Source organism: Antechinus flavipes, chromosome 1 (assembly GCF_016432865.1).
Source record: "Antechinus flavipes isolate AdamAnt ecotype Samford, QLD, Australia chromosome 1, AdamAnt_v2, whole genome shotgun sequence".
NCBI classification, from domain to species: Eukaryota; Metazoa; Chordata; class Mammalia; order Dasyuromorphia; family Dasyuridae; genus Antechinus; species Antechinus flavipes.
The window spans coordinates 58901907-58920717 of NC_067398.1; the positions used below are offsets into that span (position 1 = coordinate 58901907).

General features: G+C 38.4%; 1 protein-coding gene across 11 annotated transcripts in view; it reads left to right on the top strand.

Moving 5' to 3' along the window:
- The window catches only part of CNBP (CCHC-type zinc finger nucleic acid binding protein), an 89803-nt gene extending 71803 nt beyond the window's left edge, over window positions 1-18000 (top strand). For 2 of the 11 annotated variants that reach the window (XM_051983561.1, XM_051983554.1), the window contains 4 exons: window positions 10362-10503; window positions 10598-10688; window positions 10843-11046; window positions 13878-18000. In XM_051983561.1, the coding sequence (XP_051839521.1) occupies window positions 10380-10503; window positions 10598-10688; window positions 10843-11046; window positions 13878-13995 (537 nt within the window). In that variant the 5' untranslated portion in view covers window positions 10362-10379 and the 3' untranslated portion in view covers window positions 13996-18000. Of the gene's footprint in view, window positions 1-1939; window positions 2039-7594; window positions 7679-9879; window positions 9972-10361; window positions 10504-10597; window positions 10691-10842; window positions 11047-13877 lie in introns of those variants that run through there. The other 9 variants (XM_051983522.1, XM_051983530.1, XM_051983513.1 and 6 more) reach the window with 9 other exon arrangements.
- The last annotated feature ends 811 nt before the right edge of the window (window positions 18001-18811 follow it).

Sequence of the window (18811 nt, forward strand, 5' to 3'; positions counted from 1 at the left end):
AAAAAACATAGTTGTCAATTTGCCTTGGGATAAGTTTCTGAAAGTTATAGGTCATTTAAATGTCTTAAAGCTTGTTCCTCTCTAAGGCCTCAATTAAGAACTGAAGGTCACCTCTGATTCATCCAAGATTGTGGCAAGCCCACCACCACCAAACTTCCAGATCATGTGCCTGATAGGATCCTTTCCCCCTTTTAATTCTAGCTCTGAGAACAGTAATGGGTAAGTGTCATGGATATGTCAAAACAGCCTCCAATCAACCTTCTCCCGGACTTCCCTCCAGAGGGTATGGGATGGTCTAGGACGACTCTGGTAGGAGGGCCGACTCCATCTTTGGTTACCTGTCACCTAGTTCTCACCTGGTCACTCTAGTCAAATGTTTTCTGTAAATGCTAAACTAGTGAGAGTAATTGACAGGCCTCAACCCGGCTGTTGACAGCCTGGCGAGGCCTCCCCAGTTGGACTGGACCGAGAACAATCTGTTCCAAGGACCATGAAAGCAACTGAATGGCTTAAAGCTTAGTCGGAAATGGCAGAAGCCAAGGGGCTGCCTCCCCTGGACTTCTCTGTCTAGCCTGTCCTGCCCCTGGACTTTCCATAACTCTGGACAACTTGGTGCAACTCTGCCACATTTAAATCTAATTCACCCACTTATCAAAAATATCCCGTGATATAGGTGGGCCTTTTCAGAAAGGAAGGGCAAAGGCACACCCCTTAGAGAGGGCTTCAAGTGCTTGAGGATGTGTCCACGACCCTGGGTGTCCCCCGTTTAGAAGATAAGCTTCTTGAAAGCAAGCACAAGCTTCTCCACAAGGTCCCCCTGGTGCCTTTTTGCTTGCACCAGTGTCCCTAGGGTTTACCAGAGTGCCCCTCACACCCTGGGCACCCGAGAAACGCCTTTTCTTCCATTCATTCCTATACCCACGAAATCATAGGTCTTAGGGGTGGAGGCAGCTTTTAACAGCAGCTAATTGTTATTCCCCCAGTAATTGCTTTTCAGTGTTAACTCGTTCACTGCCTATTTAGAAAAATGACTTCAAAAAGTCAGCATGGGGTAAAAGTGCCTTTGAGTGAGAATGGCGGTACTTCGGCTACCAAAAAACCTCTCCGCTATCTCTGAGGAGATGGGCTCCCGAGGAGGTGTTCCTCCTGCCTATTGCTCCCTTAACTTTTAGGGAAGGGCCTCGCTTGGCCTAGCTGTCCGGACAGCGGTTGGTCGCCAGTGTCCCGAGCGGCTAGAGGGTCCAAAGTGTTTAAAATAGGCGCGAGGGGCGCGTGCCCCGGGTTCGTTCGGACAGCCAGGCCTCGCGGCCTCCCCCCGGGCAGAGCCCGGCAGCTGCAGGCGGGCCCCGCCTCGAGGGGCCGTTACGGGGTGGGGAGGGCGCGCGCTCACAGAGCCGCACTGTGACACGCGCCGGCCGTGCCCGCGCCCAGCGGTGCGCAGGGAGCTCAGGCCGCGGGCGCAGTCTATGACCGAGGCGGTGATGTGCGCATCGCCTCCGCAGACCCGCCCCACAGCGACCGCCAAACCAGGCTGGGGAGCGAGGGGCCTGGGCTCCCTCCCGGGCCCTGGCGAGGAAGGACCGACCACCGGGAAGGGAGGGCGGGCCGCAGGGCACAGCGGACCCCCGGGGCGAGGCTGGGGCTCCACACACGGCCACGCCACAGCCGCTCCTGAAATGGGAACTGATTGAGCGAGGGACTGGAGGCTGTAGCGGGAGGGGAGGGGGCAGAGGGGAAGGCGGGAAAGAGAAAGGGGAGGGGCGAGCCGAGGTGGAAGAAGGCGTTGGAGTGGGGGGAGTCTTCTTTCCCTTCGGACGGCGCTGATTGGGCCTCCGGAATCCGGGCGCTGATTGGCCGCGTGGGCGAGGCGGAGGGGCCGTGCGCAACGGCGTGTGTGGGGCCGTGTGCAGATCCGCGTGTGGCGCAGGCTAGGACCCCGAAAATAAACAGCCGCTACCGCCGCTGCTGTCCCTCTACTCTTCTCGGGAACTGAAGCGTCCGAACCCGCTACCGTCGCGGGCCCTCTCCGACGTCTTAGGTAACCGCCCGCCTGGCTAAGGGGAGCGGGGCGGAGGTCGGGCAGGGCTGGGGCCCGGGGCCGGGCGGGCGGCCCGAGGCCAGCCAGCAGGGAAGCGGCTGCGGCGGGTGGGGGGGGGGGTTGCTGAGGCGGCTGCGATGGCGGCCGAGCTCTGGCCCGCCGCCGCTGCTGCGTCAGGCGGGAAGCCCCGCAGCCGCCTCCGCCCGCCGCTGCCGCTCGCCCCAGCCCCGGCCTCGCGCCTACGGCAGCGCAAGGGCAACCCTTCGCCCTTCGGCCCGTTGGGCCCGGGCGCAGGCCCCGCGCTTCTAGGCCGCCGAAGCGCGGGGTCGCAGACGACAGAAAGGCCGGGCGCGGCGAAGCCTCTGGAGCTCGCGGCCCTGGGAGGAGGGAGAGAAGGAAGGGAGGAGGGCCGCCTGGTTGATGTGGCGAAGAGCCCACGGGAACATGCGGGAAAGGGGCCATGTGGCGGCGGGAAGGTGTCCTGGTGGGGGGGGGGAGGGGTGGAGGCTCGGGGCCGGCCATGTGCTCGGAGCGGAGGGGCCCCAGCCGGAGCCATGTGCCTCGATGGGCCCTAGCCGCTGCGCTTGGGGGCGCCCCGGTGGCGAGGCCTGTGCCTTGGGAAGTTTGGTCCCCGGTAGTCTTTGCGGGAACTTCTTTGGGGCCTTGGGGTTATCTGAAGCAAATGATTTACTTGTCTTTATTGACATAAGAGGCTGTCTTTTTTTTTTTTTTTTTAACAACATGTAGTCAAGTTCTTTAAACAAGTAAGTTTAAACTAGCAACCCTAAAGCCCACCGGTTTTTGTTGGACTTGCTAATCTATTCAAAATATTTGTGCTTTAGAAAATTTTTTATTTATACTGTAAGCTGTTTTTAAATGTTGAATTATGCAAGAATTTAAAAATGTTTATCCCCATATCAGGTCACAAATGATTTTGGAACTAGATGATCATCCAAATTGAGATATTTTGTGTAAAATATAGCCATGTTTCCACATGTTAACCACATGGCCTAAACAAGAAGGCACTTTTAAAGTAAAATAAACCACATCTGGTCAGAGGGTCTTAACCCCCCCCTCCCCCATTTAATAATTGTAATCTAAATTGATTGTGACTGAGGCAGTTGGTAGATTAAAGTTCGGTTTTACCCATAGAGAGAAAGATGGGAGCAATATATAATATAGCCAGTAAGAAAACTGCAGCAGCTTATTAGGCTATGATTGCATGTTTTCGTTTACTAGCTTAATTAAATTTAAAAGTCACAGAATACCACTGTTATCTCAAAGGTTTCCCTAAAACCACTTTCTCGATGTCTTCCTCCTGTCCCTCAACCCCCCAATCAGTGGCCTTTGGCCTGTGTGATGTAATTGGGGGAGGGGTAAAAGGCTGATATCTGCATCATTTCAAATAGTAATTTATGCTCTTATGAGGTCATCTTTTTTTTTTTTTTTGAAAGCAGGTTTAAAGCTGTTCAGTTTAGAATATATTCTATGAAAATACAGAAGTACTGAATGTAATAATCTTCCATGCAGAGGTCACTATTTTGCAGTTTTTCATTTTAATCTTTTGAATTTTGACAATTTGCAATAATGCAGTTTTCAGCAAGGTATGTAGACTGCCTGTACAAAAATTGGAGTCAGGTCTGTAAAAAACGTACTATCATGTGATTATTAGGAAGAGGGAGAATGATTTTTTATTTCAGGTATAATAAAGTATGTATGACTACATTTTTATTTAGAAATTGAGTGTCCTCTAAATGATATTTAGTGTTCTGCAAAGCACCATTGTCACAAATACTCATCATTAGTAGTGGAATTATTGATTCTTGCTGGTATATTCTAAGGAGTAACATTCAATCTAACTCATGTGTAATTACAGATTCATATTTTAACCTGATTTCTTCAGGTATTTGGTAAAAGGGAGAAATTCAGTGGCTTTCTCTCCCCCACTTCAAAAAGCAGTATAATTGTACACTGGGGGAAAAATAAAACCAAATAAAGAATTTACTTTGATCCAAAGTCTTAATATATGTCCTTTAACAATTTTCAAAACTTGGTATATTTGAGCACTTGCTTAATGTAACCAATATGGCATATATATTCAAATTACTAAAGTCTCTTCTGGTTATCAGGATACAGAAGGGTCAGATTTAATATTCTGACTTGGTCAATTTCTGTTTTTAGAATATCTTGGTTGTGGAATGGACTACTCATTCTAAATGGGGAAAGAAAGAATGACTGTGCACTTGTATTTTCCATAGCTATTAAACAACGAGAGTCCTATATATTTATTTCTACCTTTTAGCAGTTAATATAACTAGGCTTTTGATACACTGGCACACCTCCTATTCCCTACACCTCCCAAAGCTATGGAACCTTGGTTGGATAAGACATTTAAATTCTGGAGCCTGATTTCTTATCTCTAAAAATAGAGGTGGTACCTTTTTTCTGCCTTAATTTAGGTCCAAATCCTTTACTTCCCTTCTCCCAGTGATCTCCATTGTCATGTTAATGTGCAGCTGATTTATTTCTTGGACCATTCTGTTGGACATTTGGGTTGTTGCCAGTTTTTATTTCATATGGTCAGACTAGAAATCAAAGGTTCTACAACCCAGCTATAGATTATCTCTTAAGATTTTCTTTTAAATTGGGCCTCACTGTGATTCATTCGCTTTTTTTTTTTTTTTTTCTCCTAATTGTTCATCCCAGTTCTGGGCCAGCACTCATTTTGCAGATAAGGAGAGGCACACCTCTGCAGTACCACCAGCCATTTAGGTAGATAGTTGTTTGGGGAAGGTAATGGATCCTGGTCATCATATACAGTTGATTGTTTTTCTGTTACACTAGTTCATTTGATCAACCTATGCTATAAAGAATTTTCATATTATAAAAGCCTGCCTACCTAATTTGTTTATCTTGTTTACATAAGATAAAGAAGAAAGCCAGTTTTGGGGTGTGAGCAAACTCCTAAATCTTGCTCAGTAGACATATTTAATTCAATGACTGATTACCTTGTCATTGGCTTCTTATCAGTTGCCTTTTGCCTAGGCTCCTTCATCAGAGGATGGACCAATGAAAGGAAACTTAAAAGATAATTTTGAAAATTTTCAGCAAGTTTGGTAAGATTTGAAGGGGAGAAGATGAAAACTATTGGGTAAAATGAAATTTTGAAATATTTGATTTATATTTCTCTAACAATGGAGTTCATAGGTATTCAGGATAGGGGGTAAAGAGAAAAGGTGGTTAATATACTTAACAAACATTTTTATCTTAAAATGAAAGTAATATTAAGTTTTTCAGCAGGGAAAGAAACTAATACATTGAAGGTTAAGATAAACTAATCTGTTTTATGCCATTCAGGGAAAACAGCCTGTACTGTAACTTGAACAAATTGGAATATCTGAATAAATTTGAGGTCTTTGACTATACAGATTGAATGATGTAAGATTTACAATTATAAACAACTGATTCCTAGATGAGCAGGATACAAATCTTTTTCCCACTTGCCATTATTTATGTGAAAAATCTGGTAAAAAGCAGGAAATCAAATTATTTGGTGTTGTATATTTATAAGGTAAGAACTTGATACCTAGAACATACTCCATATTAAATATAATGAATACATTTGAATTTCCTTGGCACTTTGCAATAGAAGACTTTTATAATGACCTGAAATATAAAAACAAAAATTTATAATTGTGTGCCTTCTGGAATATTCCTTCATAAGGAGAGATGACACCAGGATACATATGCCCAACCCCAAGGTTTATATGCTGGTATAGTAGACCAAATAGTTTTATCTTTTTTATCTTGTTCAATGTTAATCTTTTTGGGAAACTTGTTTTTTGGGTTTTTGTTTGCTCCTTTTAAACTCTAAATCTATAGTAATTGTCCTAACAATACAAATAGCCTCACTTTAAGAATATGTGGCAATATATAATCTTAAACTTAAAGGAAAAAATGTGCAACTTTTCAAAAAGTTTAGAAGTCAAGACCACTCTCTTCTGATTTTTGGCCCATTCTAGCAAAGGGACAACGTCATTTAGACAGCTATATAGGAAAATAGTAGAGCCTAACCAGAACTGCTTGTTCCTTTCTCTTAGTTTGTTCTTTGGCTAGATGCCACTGGAAATTATATGTATGTTGACCTATTTGGAGAATTAACAAATATGGAGTCATTGAATGGTGGGTAAAGAAATCTGTAGGTGTTGGAAAAATTTGGGGTGAACCTAACTTGCCCAGTATTTGAAGGAGTTTTGCCACAGTGACTTTTATTTAGTATTTAGCAAATATATAATTGCATGTATGTCATAAAGGGAACTTTTCTAGATTTCTGGCTTTTTCTTTTGAACACTTAGAATTTTACATTCATAGTTAGATTCAGGCCACTTTACATGATTGGAGCTTGATTTGTAATCCTGGTTTTTTATGAAACTTAAAAAAGAATTTTAATTTCAAGCATGTTTTAAAAGTGTACATTAGATACTAATGTGACTTGAACTTGAAATGCAACAATGACATTAGCTCCAAATAATCAATGGATGGTTGGAAAATAATATATTTTGTTAATTATTAATTTGATAATAAATACTATTTCATTGCCTTTCTAAAATTTTATTAATGGTGTCTGTTGCATTCACAAAGAGAAACTAGATCTGTATGTATTCTAGACAAATAACGTAGATTACTCAACATACAGCATGTTTTAAAAGACTTAATATATAGCTAAACATTTAAATTAAGAAAATAATTTAGAATTTCCTTTTATTGGAAATTTTAAGTTTTCTAAATTGATTTGAGAAAGGTAATTTTGTAATTATAAATACAATATTTCAGCTGTAATATGTTATGAAGAGGGCATTTGAATAGGAATTTTTAAATCTAGAGTCCTGGGTTTAATAGGGGAATAATAATGTTGAAATATATGCAAAATTCACAATTTTCCAAAACTAACTTGAATGACTGAGTTTCAGTTATAGATGGCGAATTAGTCTTGGTCATGAAGAGTTTTGAGTACTGCCTGGCTAGCTTTGAAAAATATATCTCAGTACTTGGGGGGGGGGTCCCCTTTACCCAAAATCGCAAATCAAAAAGTTTTGACTGGCACTGGAAATTCTTTTATATCTAACTCATTTCTGTATATGCCACTTAAACCTTGTAAACAAGAGAAAAGTTGATTTTTAAAAGAGCAGTTCAGTAAAAGCAGCCAACCTCTTACCAAGTTTTAGAGTGTTAACTAAGAATTCATTATTGCTTTAGCCCTGTTGAAATAAGCTTGTAGAGCTTTCTTAAAGAGCTCAAATTCCATTTTGGCATTTGTGCAAGTATTAGAACTTGTAAATTGGGGACTAGAGCCACAAACAATAAAGACCTCATTTGATGTTTTTCCCCTTGCCCACCTTGACGCTTCAAAGCATTGTGTTGAGACTCTTAATTTTGCTTCTGCACCTTCCCCCCAACTGCTGATAATGTGAAATCTTCAAGCAGTGGTATATATCTAAATATAAAGTCAACACAAATCAGTGATCAACTTTAAATTCTACTCATTTTGTTGTATAGGAGGAACTCTACTCAGTGTACAGTGTCTGAAAAGTAGCCACTAAGTAGCAGCTCTTTTTTTGGATGATCATATAATTCCCTGTGGTAAGAGTCTTCCTATTAATGTGCAGATTTTAAATTTGCCTCCTTAAGAGGACCATTTATGTAAATAAAAGTGCATTTTCTGTGGCATCTTAGATATGTCCACCGGTTACTTACTGGGTTTAGTAGCGCTTCAAAGGAATTCTAAGACCAAAGCAGGTAGAAATAATAACAAACACTTGGTTATTCTATGAAGTAAGATGTTCTGAGTTATTGAGGAGAGAATGAATTAGGTTGACCGATTGTGATATACAGGCGATGAATGCTTGAGGCTCCCTTATATTAAGGTCCTTGTGTTTCTTGACTTTGGTGTTGGTATTCTTAGTCTATACATTCTATAATTGCTTCTTTTCAAAAGTGGCTTGGCAGCAAACTATGAAGCCGTGTACTAATCTGTAGTTGCAGAAATGGTCAGGTACAGAGGGTACTTTGTTTTGTTTTACCATGTCTACTTGAGTTGGGGGAGGTTCACCTCCCATTATAGAACAAGAAGTCCTATCAAATTTAATATGACTATAAGGGATCCTGGATAAATTTCATTTATTTTTAATGAAAACATACTCGATGTTTATTGAGCAATTCATAAAATACTATCATGTTGTAGGTTATTGGTTTGTAAGCTTATTTTTTAAAAATTAGAAGATGGGGGGTATGCATTAGCAGTGTTGGGTCAAAAAACCTCAACAATTTCTTATTTTCTGAAAATGATTATTGGCAGAATTAGAGAAAATTGAAATGTGAGTAATCAGCTAATTCTTCCATTAGAATTATGTACTATAATTGGACCTTTTGAAATTCATTGGTATGGCTACCCATTTAAATATGTATATTAGTACCTTGCATTTGTGATTTAGTTATATATCAAGCTGCTAAATAAGTTGAAATTGTCCAAAATGAGGTTGACATGTTAACCTAAAAAAATGCTTTGATCTGAAATACAAATTATAAAGATTTTATAAATTTGTGAGGGTCTAATAAGACAGTCTGATTTTAAATAGCTTAATGGTCTCTAGAATTGAAGGAGTAACAACTAAAGATCTACAAACTAAAAGCCTCAGGGTATGCTCCTTTCTGGTATGATTTGCTAGATTATCCTGACTTTATTCTTGCTTTAATGACATAATTAGAAGGCTAAGGAGAGTAGAGTTGTCTAGTACATGCTAGGGTCTCCAAGGAAAATCTTCTAAGAAAAAAACGCCAAAACTATTGGAAATGAACTTGTTTAGGACCTTCAATAAACCAGAGCAGTTGGAAATTTAATTTTTCCTGATTGAAATGTCTTGGCAAACTCTTGTTTTCAATGAGAGTGGTACAGAGGTATTCTATGATAGTTGTAGCAGAGCTATTTTCAAAAGCAAGCTATTGAGGTACAAATCATTCCTCTTAAGGCTTTTGATACATGATTTATGACATAAAAACTTCATGGACTTAAGCAGACACAAAATTTTAGATCCTGGAAATAAAGTTAAACTCATTTTTCATATGAGAAACTGATTTCTAGAGGATGACGAAGAATAAAATTCTGTGTGTGAATGATATTTATACATTCTGGTGCATATTTCCATTTTAGTGAGCTTACTATTTAGGTCAGATGGAGATAAATTTTATGATAGTAAAGTACTTGCTCAAATCATTATGGAACACCACTATTGCTGGAAGTTATGGACTTTTCTTTTTAAGCACATGTCGTTCTTACTCTTAATTGTAGACAAAAAAAAAATTAGTTGTGATACTTCATATCAATACTCTGTAAGAGCTGCATTTGGTATCAGTTATGAAAAACTCCTTTTATAATTTAGAGAAGTATTTTCCTTAATGTGTTTTTAAGTTCTTTTTCCTTTGTTGATATGGATTTGTTTTCTAACATGTAACTACAGCCCCAGAATCAGAGCAAGCATTTTTGATAACAATTTAATGTATATTGGATTGCTTGCTGTCTAGGGGAGGGAGAAAATTTTGGAGCACAAGGTTCTCTGTAAAGGTGAATGTGTTTCATCTTTGCATGTATTTGGAAAAAAATTTAAAGCTTTTAAAAATTATATTTTAAAATTGAATTATTAGTTCTAAGTGCTTTAGTGATTCATAAAGCCTCATACTTTGAATTCTTTACATTTACAACTTCTGTGCTTAGTACAGATGAAGACAGGTGTTCAAATTTTTCTAATTAGTTACGTTGTTTTGAATTTTAAAATAATCTCTCTTAGTAGAAAAAGCATTGAATTTAAGAACCAGGAGACCAGAATTCTAGTCACTAGGGTTACTGTCAGCTACCAACTACTACTATCTTTCAGTCTAGGTAAGTCACTTAACCTTTGAAGTAATTTGATCATCAGTAAAACAGATAGAAAATAGTATTATTGAATAAGAAAATATACACTTTAAAAATATATACAATAATTTTATGAAGCCATGGAGTCCTTTAAAAATAATTTTTGTATAATCATATTGAAAAGAATTATAATAATTCTTTTAGTAATAATTTATAAGCTGAGGGTATTTAACTTTCTGTACAGTTTCCTAAATCACATGGTTCCACATAATCATACTTTGTTAAACATCCTCCCCCCTCCCACCCCAATTTTTTTTCCTGGACATTATCAGTTTCTAATGGCATGTTTTAAATAAGGAAAATAAATGACTTAAAATTATTTCTGATGTTGCAATGATTGTGTTCTTTAATGTTTAGAAGATCTTAAGTGCAACAATGAGCAGCAACGAGTGTTTCAAGTGTGGACGCTCTGGCCATTGGGCCCGAGAATGCCCGACTGGAGGAGGCCGTGGCCGAGGAATGCGGAGCCGTGGAAGAGGTGGTTTTACCTCAGCGCGAGGTATTTTTGTTGGAAAAAATTTTGAAATTTCAAAATATACAATTACCAAGGTTGGTCTAATCTTCCAACTCTGTATCTTTCCCATCTGTAATAGGTTTCCAGTTTGTTTCTTCATCTCTTCCAGACATCTGTTACCGTTGTGGTGAGTCTGGTCATCTTGCCAAGGATTGTGATCTTCAGGAGGATGGTAAGTATTTAACACTTCCTTCCCCCCTTCCCCCTTCTCCTCTGCAGAGTGGTAAGCATAAAAAGAAGTCTGACTTGTGTAGTATATTGTATAAAGCTCATCTTTATTTTATAAAGGTTTTATAGTCTTGGTCTGCCTCTTTTCCTTATTGTTGAAGCCTGCTATAACTGCGGTAGAGGTGGCCACATTGCCAAGGACTGCAAGGAACCGAAGCGGGAGAGAGAGCAGTGCTGCTACAACTGTGGCAAACCCGGCCACTTGGCTCGCGACTGTGACCATGCAGATGAGCAGAAGTGCTATTCGTGTGGAGAGTTTGGGCACATTCAGAAAGATTGCACCAAAGTGAAATGCTATAGGTAAGGATAGCTGTGGAAAAATCAAGGACATTAGTGCCTAAAATGAGCAGCTTTCTTAAGTTATGACTTAAAACTTCCTGTACTTTGAAGGACAGGAAATTAGGACTGTGAGTTTGTGACCCGGTGAGATACTGACTTTGTTCTAAGAGTCCTCTTGTGATATGCGAGCTGGACTTTGGGCACAATGAAATATTTGGCAGCTATATACACTTCAATATTTCTTTATTTTACAAGCGGGGAAAGGTCATCTAAAATGATAATTACAATCTCTAGCTGGACTCTCTAGCTGGACTTTGTTCGATACCATTTGTTAAGTACTTAGATCCCATAGCTTATTATGTTCTTTAAAATATGGGGCAAAAGGTTTGCTTGTTTAAGATCAACACCACCTTTTATCAGCATCTGGTTTTGACAGAAAATGGTGCAATGGGATATAGTGGGTTATTGAGGAAGAGTGTGGCTGCATGCAAACTCGTATTCTTTAGCCTCTTTTCTTTAAGAAAGCTTAAGAGAGTCATGATTTAATCCTTCTCTGGGCATTTTTCCATAGCAGCATTTCTCTTAATCAATTCGCTCACAAATTCTTTCTTCCTTCCTTCTCTTCCCTCTGGTCTATAAAGATGTTATTACCTATTTCTATGTAAGATGTCCCAATTTTTCTAGTGCATTTTTGGTCTTTTAATAGTTTAAACTTCATTACTGACTTTTGGAACACCCTAAATATGGGGGAAGGCAATAGGATGTTTGGTTTAGACCCAGGAGGAGCTTGAAAAGGCCTTCAAATTCACCTCCCTTATTTTATCATTGAAAGATTTGGAGAATAGTGTTTATGTAGTGCTTTTTTTATTATTTAAAACAATTTACATATTATTCACTTTATCTTTACAACTCTTAAGCAGTAGATGTTGTTATTCCCATTTGACAGATGAGAAGAAAACTGAAGTAGAAATGAAGTGACTTGCCTCTGGGTCACATAGTAAGTGATTGAGGCAAGATTTGAACTGAACTCCCAGGCCCAGTGCTCTATTCTCATAATACCACCGGATAAGATTTATCTGGGATCAAATAAACCAGTGTCTGAGGTGGAAGTCAACCATCTTAAAGTCTTCCTGACTTCAAATCTAGCAGTGGCCTGTCTACTACAATATGCTGTCCTCAAGGATATTGGCTCCAATTTTTTGATAAAGAAACTGAGGATCAGAGTTTGCTATTTGTTTAGTTATACAACCAGGATACCTGATCTTAACCCCTAGTCTTTGGATTTCTGAGTTCAGTATATTATTTTTGTTATGTCTACTGTGTGTCTGGTGGGTATAAGGAAGTCTTTTTATTGGTTTAATTTTAGGGGGGTTGGTTGAATTTTAGGTGTTTTGGATGATCTTCCTGGAATTAGGAGGGTGGGTAGACTTATTTTGTAATTAATGGCAATTAACATCTTTCGTTCCTCTTGTATCAAACACTTGAAATTTGAGGTCAACAGTGTAAAACATGATAAATTAAGAGGAAAATTTTGTTGATTTAGCCATTTAGTGTCTTAAGACATGCAATTCTGGGGTGTGTATTGTATCAAGGTATATACCTTGATAAAAGGTTATTATTCTGATCATTAAGTGTTTTTTATGGAAATAGTTTTAAAAACTAAGTTGCTGATTATGTTTTGCCTGGTGAAGTTAAAATCAATACATAAAACTTGATTTTATTTAATTAGAGGTTTCATGTTTTTACAGATTAATATAAATAATAGGAAATTGCTGATTCTGCTTGTTTAGGAAAGAGACATTGAGTAGTATGTTCTTTTAAAATCATGTGGTGGCACTTTGGCTTCAGTCTAAAGTTAAAATATCTTGTGGTTTTAGATTGGCTGGAATATTAATATGCAGTTGAATTAGGTTAGGGACCATGGGCTTCATACTTGAAACATGGGTAAAACTTGGGAGGATTGGTGTCCAGGCGTTTTCTTCCAGAATCATTTTTATAGATAGTCTGGTCTGGCTTAAATAACTCTGGTAAAGAATGAACTTAGTGATGGTGATTAATTACTAATAAATTATACAAGAGAGAAACTATCCCAACAAAAATTTATCAGATCTACTAGGTTGGTAGTAAAGTGAGGGCTTATTGAGAGTATGTGATGTGTTTTAGTTACATTCACAGTCAGTGCCAAGTTTTTGTTGAAGCGCAGGGTCCTTGGAGGAAGTGAGATGCTTTTACATTTCAGCTCTTATTTAGGCATTAAATCAAAAAATCTATTGATGCCAGTATTTGCATAGGTGAAAACTAATAACAATTTTAGGTTATAGCAGAGTTGTCTTTTTCTGACAAAAGGATTGTGCTTCTATACTATTGACTGTTCTTATATTAAACTTGATTTTTCTCAGTTCTGACTTGATTCTTAAATGGATCTATTACATATGTAAGTTTTGCTAACTTAAAATATCCTTACAAATGTAACCATATCATTTTGTGAGACTGTATCAGAACATAAACTTCCCTCTCTTTTGTCACAATATATAGTTAGAATTAAATGTGCACAGAATTATAACAAAAATCTGGGCCATTCATGTGGATTTGGTGTTGATTGATATCAGAGTGAACTTTGAATTAGGTATAAAAAGCTTGAATAGAATAATAGTACAAATCAATTTTATTACCATTTAAGTTTCTTCCCCTTAGTTGCTTGGTGTGATTATTGTCTTGTCTCTAAGAACTAGTAGTGTTTGTCTGGGGCACTAAACATCATAGCTTTAATTTTGTGCAATGGCTAATGATTAGGTAGACAATTTCACATTTTGTGAGCATCAATGTGAAAACTCTTTAATTTCTTTTTTTAGGTGTGGTGAAACTGGTCATGTAGCCATCAACTGCAGCAAGACAAGTGAAGTCAACTGTTATCGCTGTGGCGAGTCAGGGCATCTTGCACGGGAATGCACAATTGAGGCTACAGCTTAATTATTTTCCTTTGTCGCCCCTCCTTTTTCTGATTGATGGTTGTATTATTTTCTCTGAATCCTCTTCACTGGCCAAAGGTTGGCAGATAGAGGCTACTCCCAGGCCAGTGAGCTTTACTTGCCGTGTAAAAGGAGGAAAGGGGTGGAAAAATCGACTTTCTGCATTTAACTACAAAAAAATGTTTATGTTTAGTTTGGTAGAGGTGTTATGTATAATGCTTTGTTAAAGAACCCCCTTTCCGCGCCACTGGTGAATAGGGATTAACGAATGGGAAGAGTTGAGTCAGACTAGGAAACCCTTTCTGGGTTTCTTGGATGTGATCCCATGCAGGAGGTAAAACAGATTCTGGAAGTGTCTTTGAACTTCCATAAGTAACTTTAATTGTAGTATAATGATGGCCTTGGATTGTCTGACCTCAGTAGCTGTTAAATAACATCGAGTAACATCTGTATCAGGCCCTATATAGAGCATCTAAGTCGAGTGGGAGTAAAAAGATGTATATGCCTGTTAATGGCCATGAGAGAGAGAGAAATCAGGATAAAAACCTAAACAGTAACAACTCCGTCGCAATGTGAATGCTGGAGATACAGATGGTGAAGGCAAGGTTTGGAATAAATTTTTTCAAAAACTAAATCTAAAACCCAGAGTAAACATCAATGCTCAGAGCAAGCATAATTTGGAGCTATTCAGGAGTTGCAGAGAAATGCATTTTCACAGAAATCAAGATGTTATTTTTGTATACTATATCACTTAGACAACTGTTGAGTTTCATTTGCTGTAATCAGTTTTTAAAAGTCAGATGGTAAAAGCAACTGAAGTCCTAGAACATAGAAATGTAATTTTAAACTATCAATAAAGCTGGAGGAGGAAGGGGAGTTTGACTAAAGTTCCTTTTTGTTTATTTCAAATTTTCATTAATGTACATAGTGCAAAATGCCATATTAAAGAGGGGACTGTGGAGGACTGAAAAGCTGACAGTTTGGACTTTTCTTTTTGTACTAACTCAATCATGTCTTCAATGGTTAAAAGTTAGCGATTAAAACATGGAAAAGGCATGGGGTTAAAAATTGTGTCAGATTATTTTGCAAAAGAATAGAAAATGTTTAAAGCTTTGGTTCTTAACACTCATTTACATATTCATAATAGCAGTATTTTTTAGGTTTTACATAATTCTAAGTGATGTCAACACAGTTGCTTCAATTTAGCCATTTTTATATAGAGAGTTGATTAGTCTTTGTGTAGATTTGAATTGGAGCTGGAAAGTACCTTTAGAAAGTCTCCCTCAGTGATTTTCTTTGGGGTCAGATCAAGGATGGAGGATAGGGACAGAGCTGTAATTCAAGTTCAGATCTCCTGTTATTCCCTTGAACTCAACTAGCACAGTGCAGCTCTGCTTTGGATGTAGTCAGAGGGTCATTTGGGGAGGTATTTTTCACTAGGTTGAATATAAATATTAAGTGCCTATTATAGACAAGGCACTGTGCTTTAGCCACTTGGATATAAAGACAAAAGGAAAAAAAGATTCCATATTCCCAAGAAAGTTAATCTGCCTTTGCCTTCTGATTGGGAGTTTAAATATGCTTCCTTTATCAGTTACTCATTTTATAAAAATTTAATAAGTCATCACTTGAGAGTTAGGGTCTTGGTGTTTCCTTCAGCTTAAAGGTCCATAGTGGTATGGGTAATACAAATTTGTATTGAGTTTCACAGATACTTAGGCCATCGTGAATTGGCCAAAATGATTGAAAAACATGGTTATAGATAAATTTCCCAGTGTGTTGAATGGATGCTAAAAGTTATCTTTAAGTAAAAAGGCAGTAATCATTTTAGCAAAAAGTACTGCAGGTTAGTCAATTTAGTAGGGGTATTAGTGCTAATAAAAAATGATTTTAATCTTTTACACTATATATGAAGCAATGCAAAAGTTTAGTGGACACCTCAAGACAGTTCTGCTATTTAGTACATCAAAGAAGATAATTTTTCCAATCTTGTAGAATCACTGGATAACTGCTTGCCAATAAAACACAAACACCAAGTACAATGCAAGATGACAAAATCATGGCCCACTCTGGGCAATATTAACTTTTACTATAGAAATATAATAGTCTAAGCCATTAAAAAAAAATCCCTTTGGTATAAGCCTTAGTTTAGTATAAAATAGCTTTATACATCTGGTTAAGCTCAGTTTTGGCAGGTGAAGAAGAGTGGAAACTCCATTGCATACATATAGGGTAGAAAGGCATATGCCAAAACTGGAGAGGCAGGCCTTTGTGAGCTTGGATGTTAGTAAGGCAAAAGGGAATTTCATTTCATCTTAGAAGTGCTGTTGCATTCACTCATCCATCTTTACATTGGTGATGTTTAGGAACTTGGTATATAGAGAACTTTTTGAAACTGGTATGGAACAGAGCCAGTTCTTGCCAGAGCTTCTATTATACATTCCATTTTTTGCTTTTTAAATTTACCTTGCTTTCATGTAGCCTGAACACATTAAACATGGAAATGTTCCTTTTGGGGAAAAAAATTTTAATTGAGAGTGCTAATGCACTGTTTGTGTATGGTTTGATGTGTGTGTATAAACACTTTCCTGTGAAGCAGTATTAATGTACTATGCCTGAGTAATTGGGTGTGCGGAGAGCAATGTGGAATGATAGAATGGAACGGATGAAGGCACTGTCCAGCTTCTGTAGGAACTATTGTTAGATCTAAAATTTTTATTGATGTATGTATGAGTGGTTTTATAAATGTGTGGTCTCTGTTGGGGAGAAGTGACTTTTCCCTTTGGATCAGCAGGGTTATTTTAACTGGAATCCTCCCACCAGAGGAGAGACACGAACACAAGAAAGCCAATACTTTTACATTTAACCTTTAAGGCATTCTAAGGGGTTTTCAGAAGCACTTTAGTGTACCTTTTTTTGTCCTTGAGCTAAATATACTTGTTAGGGAAAACATTTTATTTCCTCCTCCCTCCCTTCATTCCCTTTATTTTTCCTCTCTTTATGGATTATAAAAATAAAATCAAACCCAACTCTTTGGTTGTTTAGGGAACCAGAGCCAGGAGTATAAAATCTCCAAATAACCAGTGTTTTCTCTTAAACGTTTTCTTCCTTGACCTTTTGATTCAATAATGTTTCTCTTCATATTATTGATTTTTCATTTCTTACTCTTAACACTGCCCTACCATACCTGGTAAAAATTTACTTGTTTAATTGGAGAGAAATAGTGGCTACTTGATGGTAGTCCTAAAGAGAAACTCTTGGGATGACAAATATTGATATCTAAATCAAACTTCATTGAAGTTTAATCTTGTCACATCAATGCCTTAATGCAAGTGGCCCCACTTATTCTTGGATGTCACTTTGTTTGGGTTTGCTAGCATTGTGGAGCAGTGTTCTTCCACTAACTTAGCAAGTTTATATTTTGAGGAGAGGTTCAACCTTAAATGTGTATATAGTACTATTGAATAAAAAATGTTATTGAACATGACTTGAATTTGAGGGGGAAAGAGTTTAATAGAAATATTCAATGTGGTAAGTCATTTTCCTTGTTTGTGTGGCAGTTGGGGGGGGGGTCAGTATAGTTGTGCCCAATACCATCAAAGAGGAGAAAGAAAGGAGTAGTTAGTAGTGTTTATGATTAGGGAAATTAGCTGACATCATGATGCAGGTCTGTGTTTTCTGGCACTTAGGATTTGTTTTCCTGGTAGTACCGAGTTGGCTTGTGTTGGGCCACTTATTCTCTTAGAAATGGAGGCACAAACGGGAGAGGTGCCTGGGGGTTTAAAGATGGTGATTATCGAATAGTCCTTTGTAGTTTAAGGGGTTCTGGAAAAGTTAACCTCTGACCATGCTCTCTTATCAGTTGAGTAATGCTATCAACCCAGGTATGCCCAGCAAGGAAGCTTCAATTGTGTTAACATTTTGCTATGAAGTGCCATTCATCTACCATGATGCCAGCATTTTTTCTTAAATAAAATTTTAATAATAAAATGACCTGTTAATTTAATCAGTCTGTGTATTCTTGTTTTGAGTTTTTTTTTTTTAATTGAAAAGGTTCCCCCTTTCTCTTCCTCTGTATTAGGTGGTAGGTCAAGAACTTCACTCGTGCCCCAAAGAATTAATGTGACCTTCAGCAACGAAAGGCTTCGGTGATGGAATTAACTTACTGACTTGACGAATTGGTTACATCTAAGGCAAATAATGCACCAAGGACTCATGATAGGTTTGTGCTTTCAGGAACCCAATTCAGCATTAGAAAATGAGACCTCTGGATCAACAGAGTACTTCAATTTGGCACCTTTCAAAACATATTCACTTAAAATTTAAAAAATATAGGGGTTTGGATCAGATATTTTTTTTTTGGGAAATGATACTTGGCTTGCGGGATTTCTAATTACAGGTGTGCTGGCAATCTTAAACTACCCCAAATCTGTCTTGAAAGGCATTTTATGCCAAAATAACTGTTTGTATATCTCCCTCTTCCTGTTTGGGAAGAGGTATGGAATAGATCGTCTCTGGCTGCCTTTTCCTTTTGACTTTGCAGCTGCTTTGTAACTATTCCTTAAGCTATCTTCTTATTACTATTTCCTGCCTGGAATAGTTTTCTTAACTGAGTTCTTTGCATATTGCTTGTCTTTGATTGCCAACTCCCTCTCCCCCATCTTTCATATTACCCTCCCCCCATTTTTTTTTTCCGGAATGTGGCTACTTTGAACATTATTCCAAGATGAACAAAATTACTTGTGCACCCTTTTGAGAAAAATGTTATCAAAAGACATTAAAAAGTCCAAAGTTGGATGGTAAAAATAAAAGGCAAA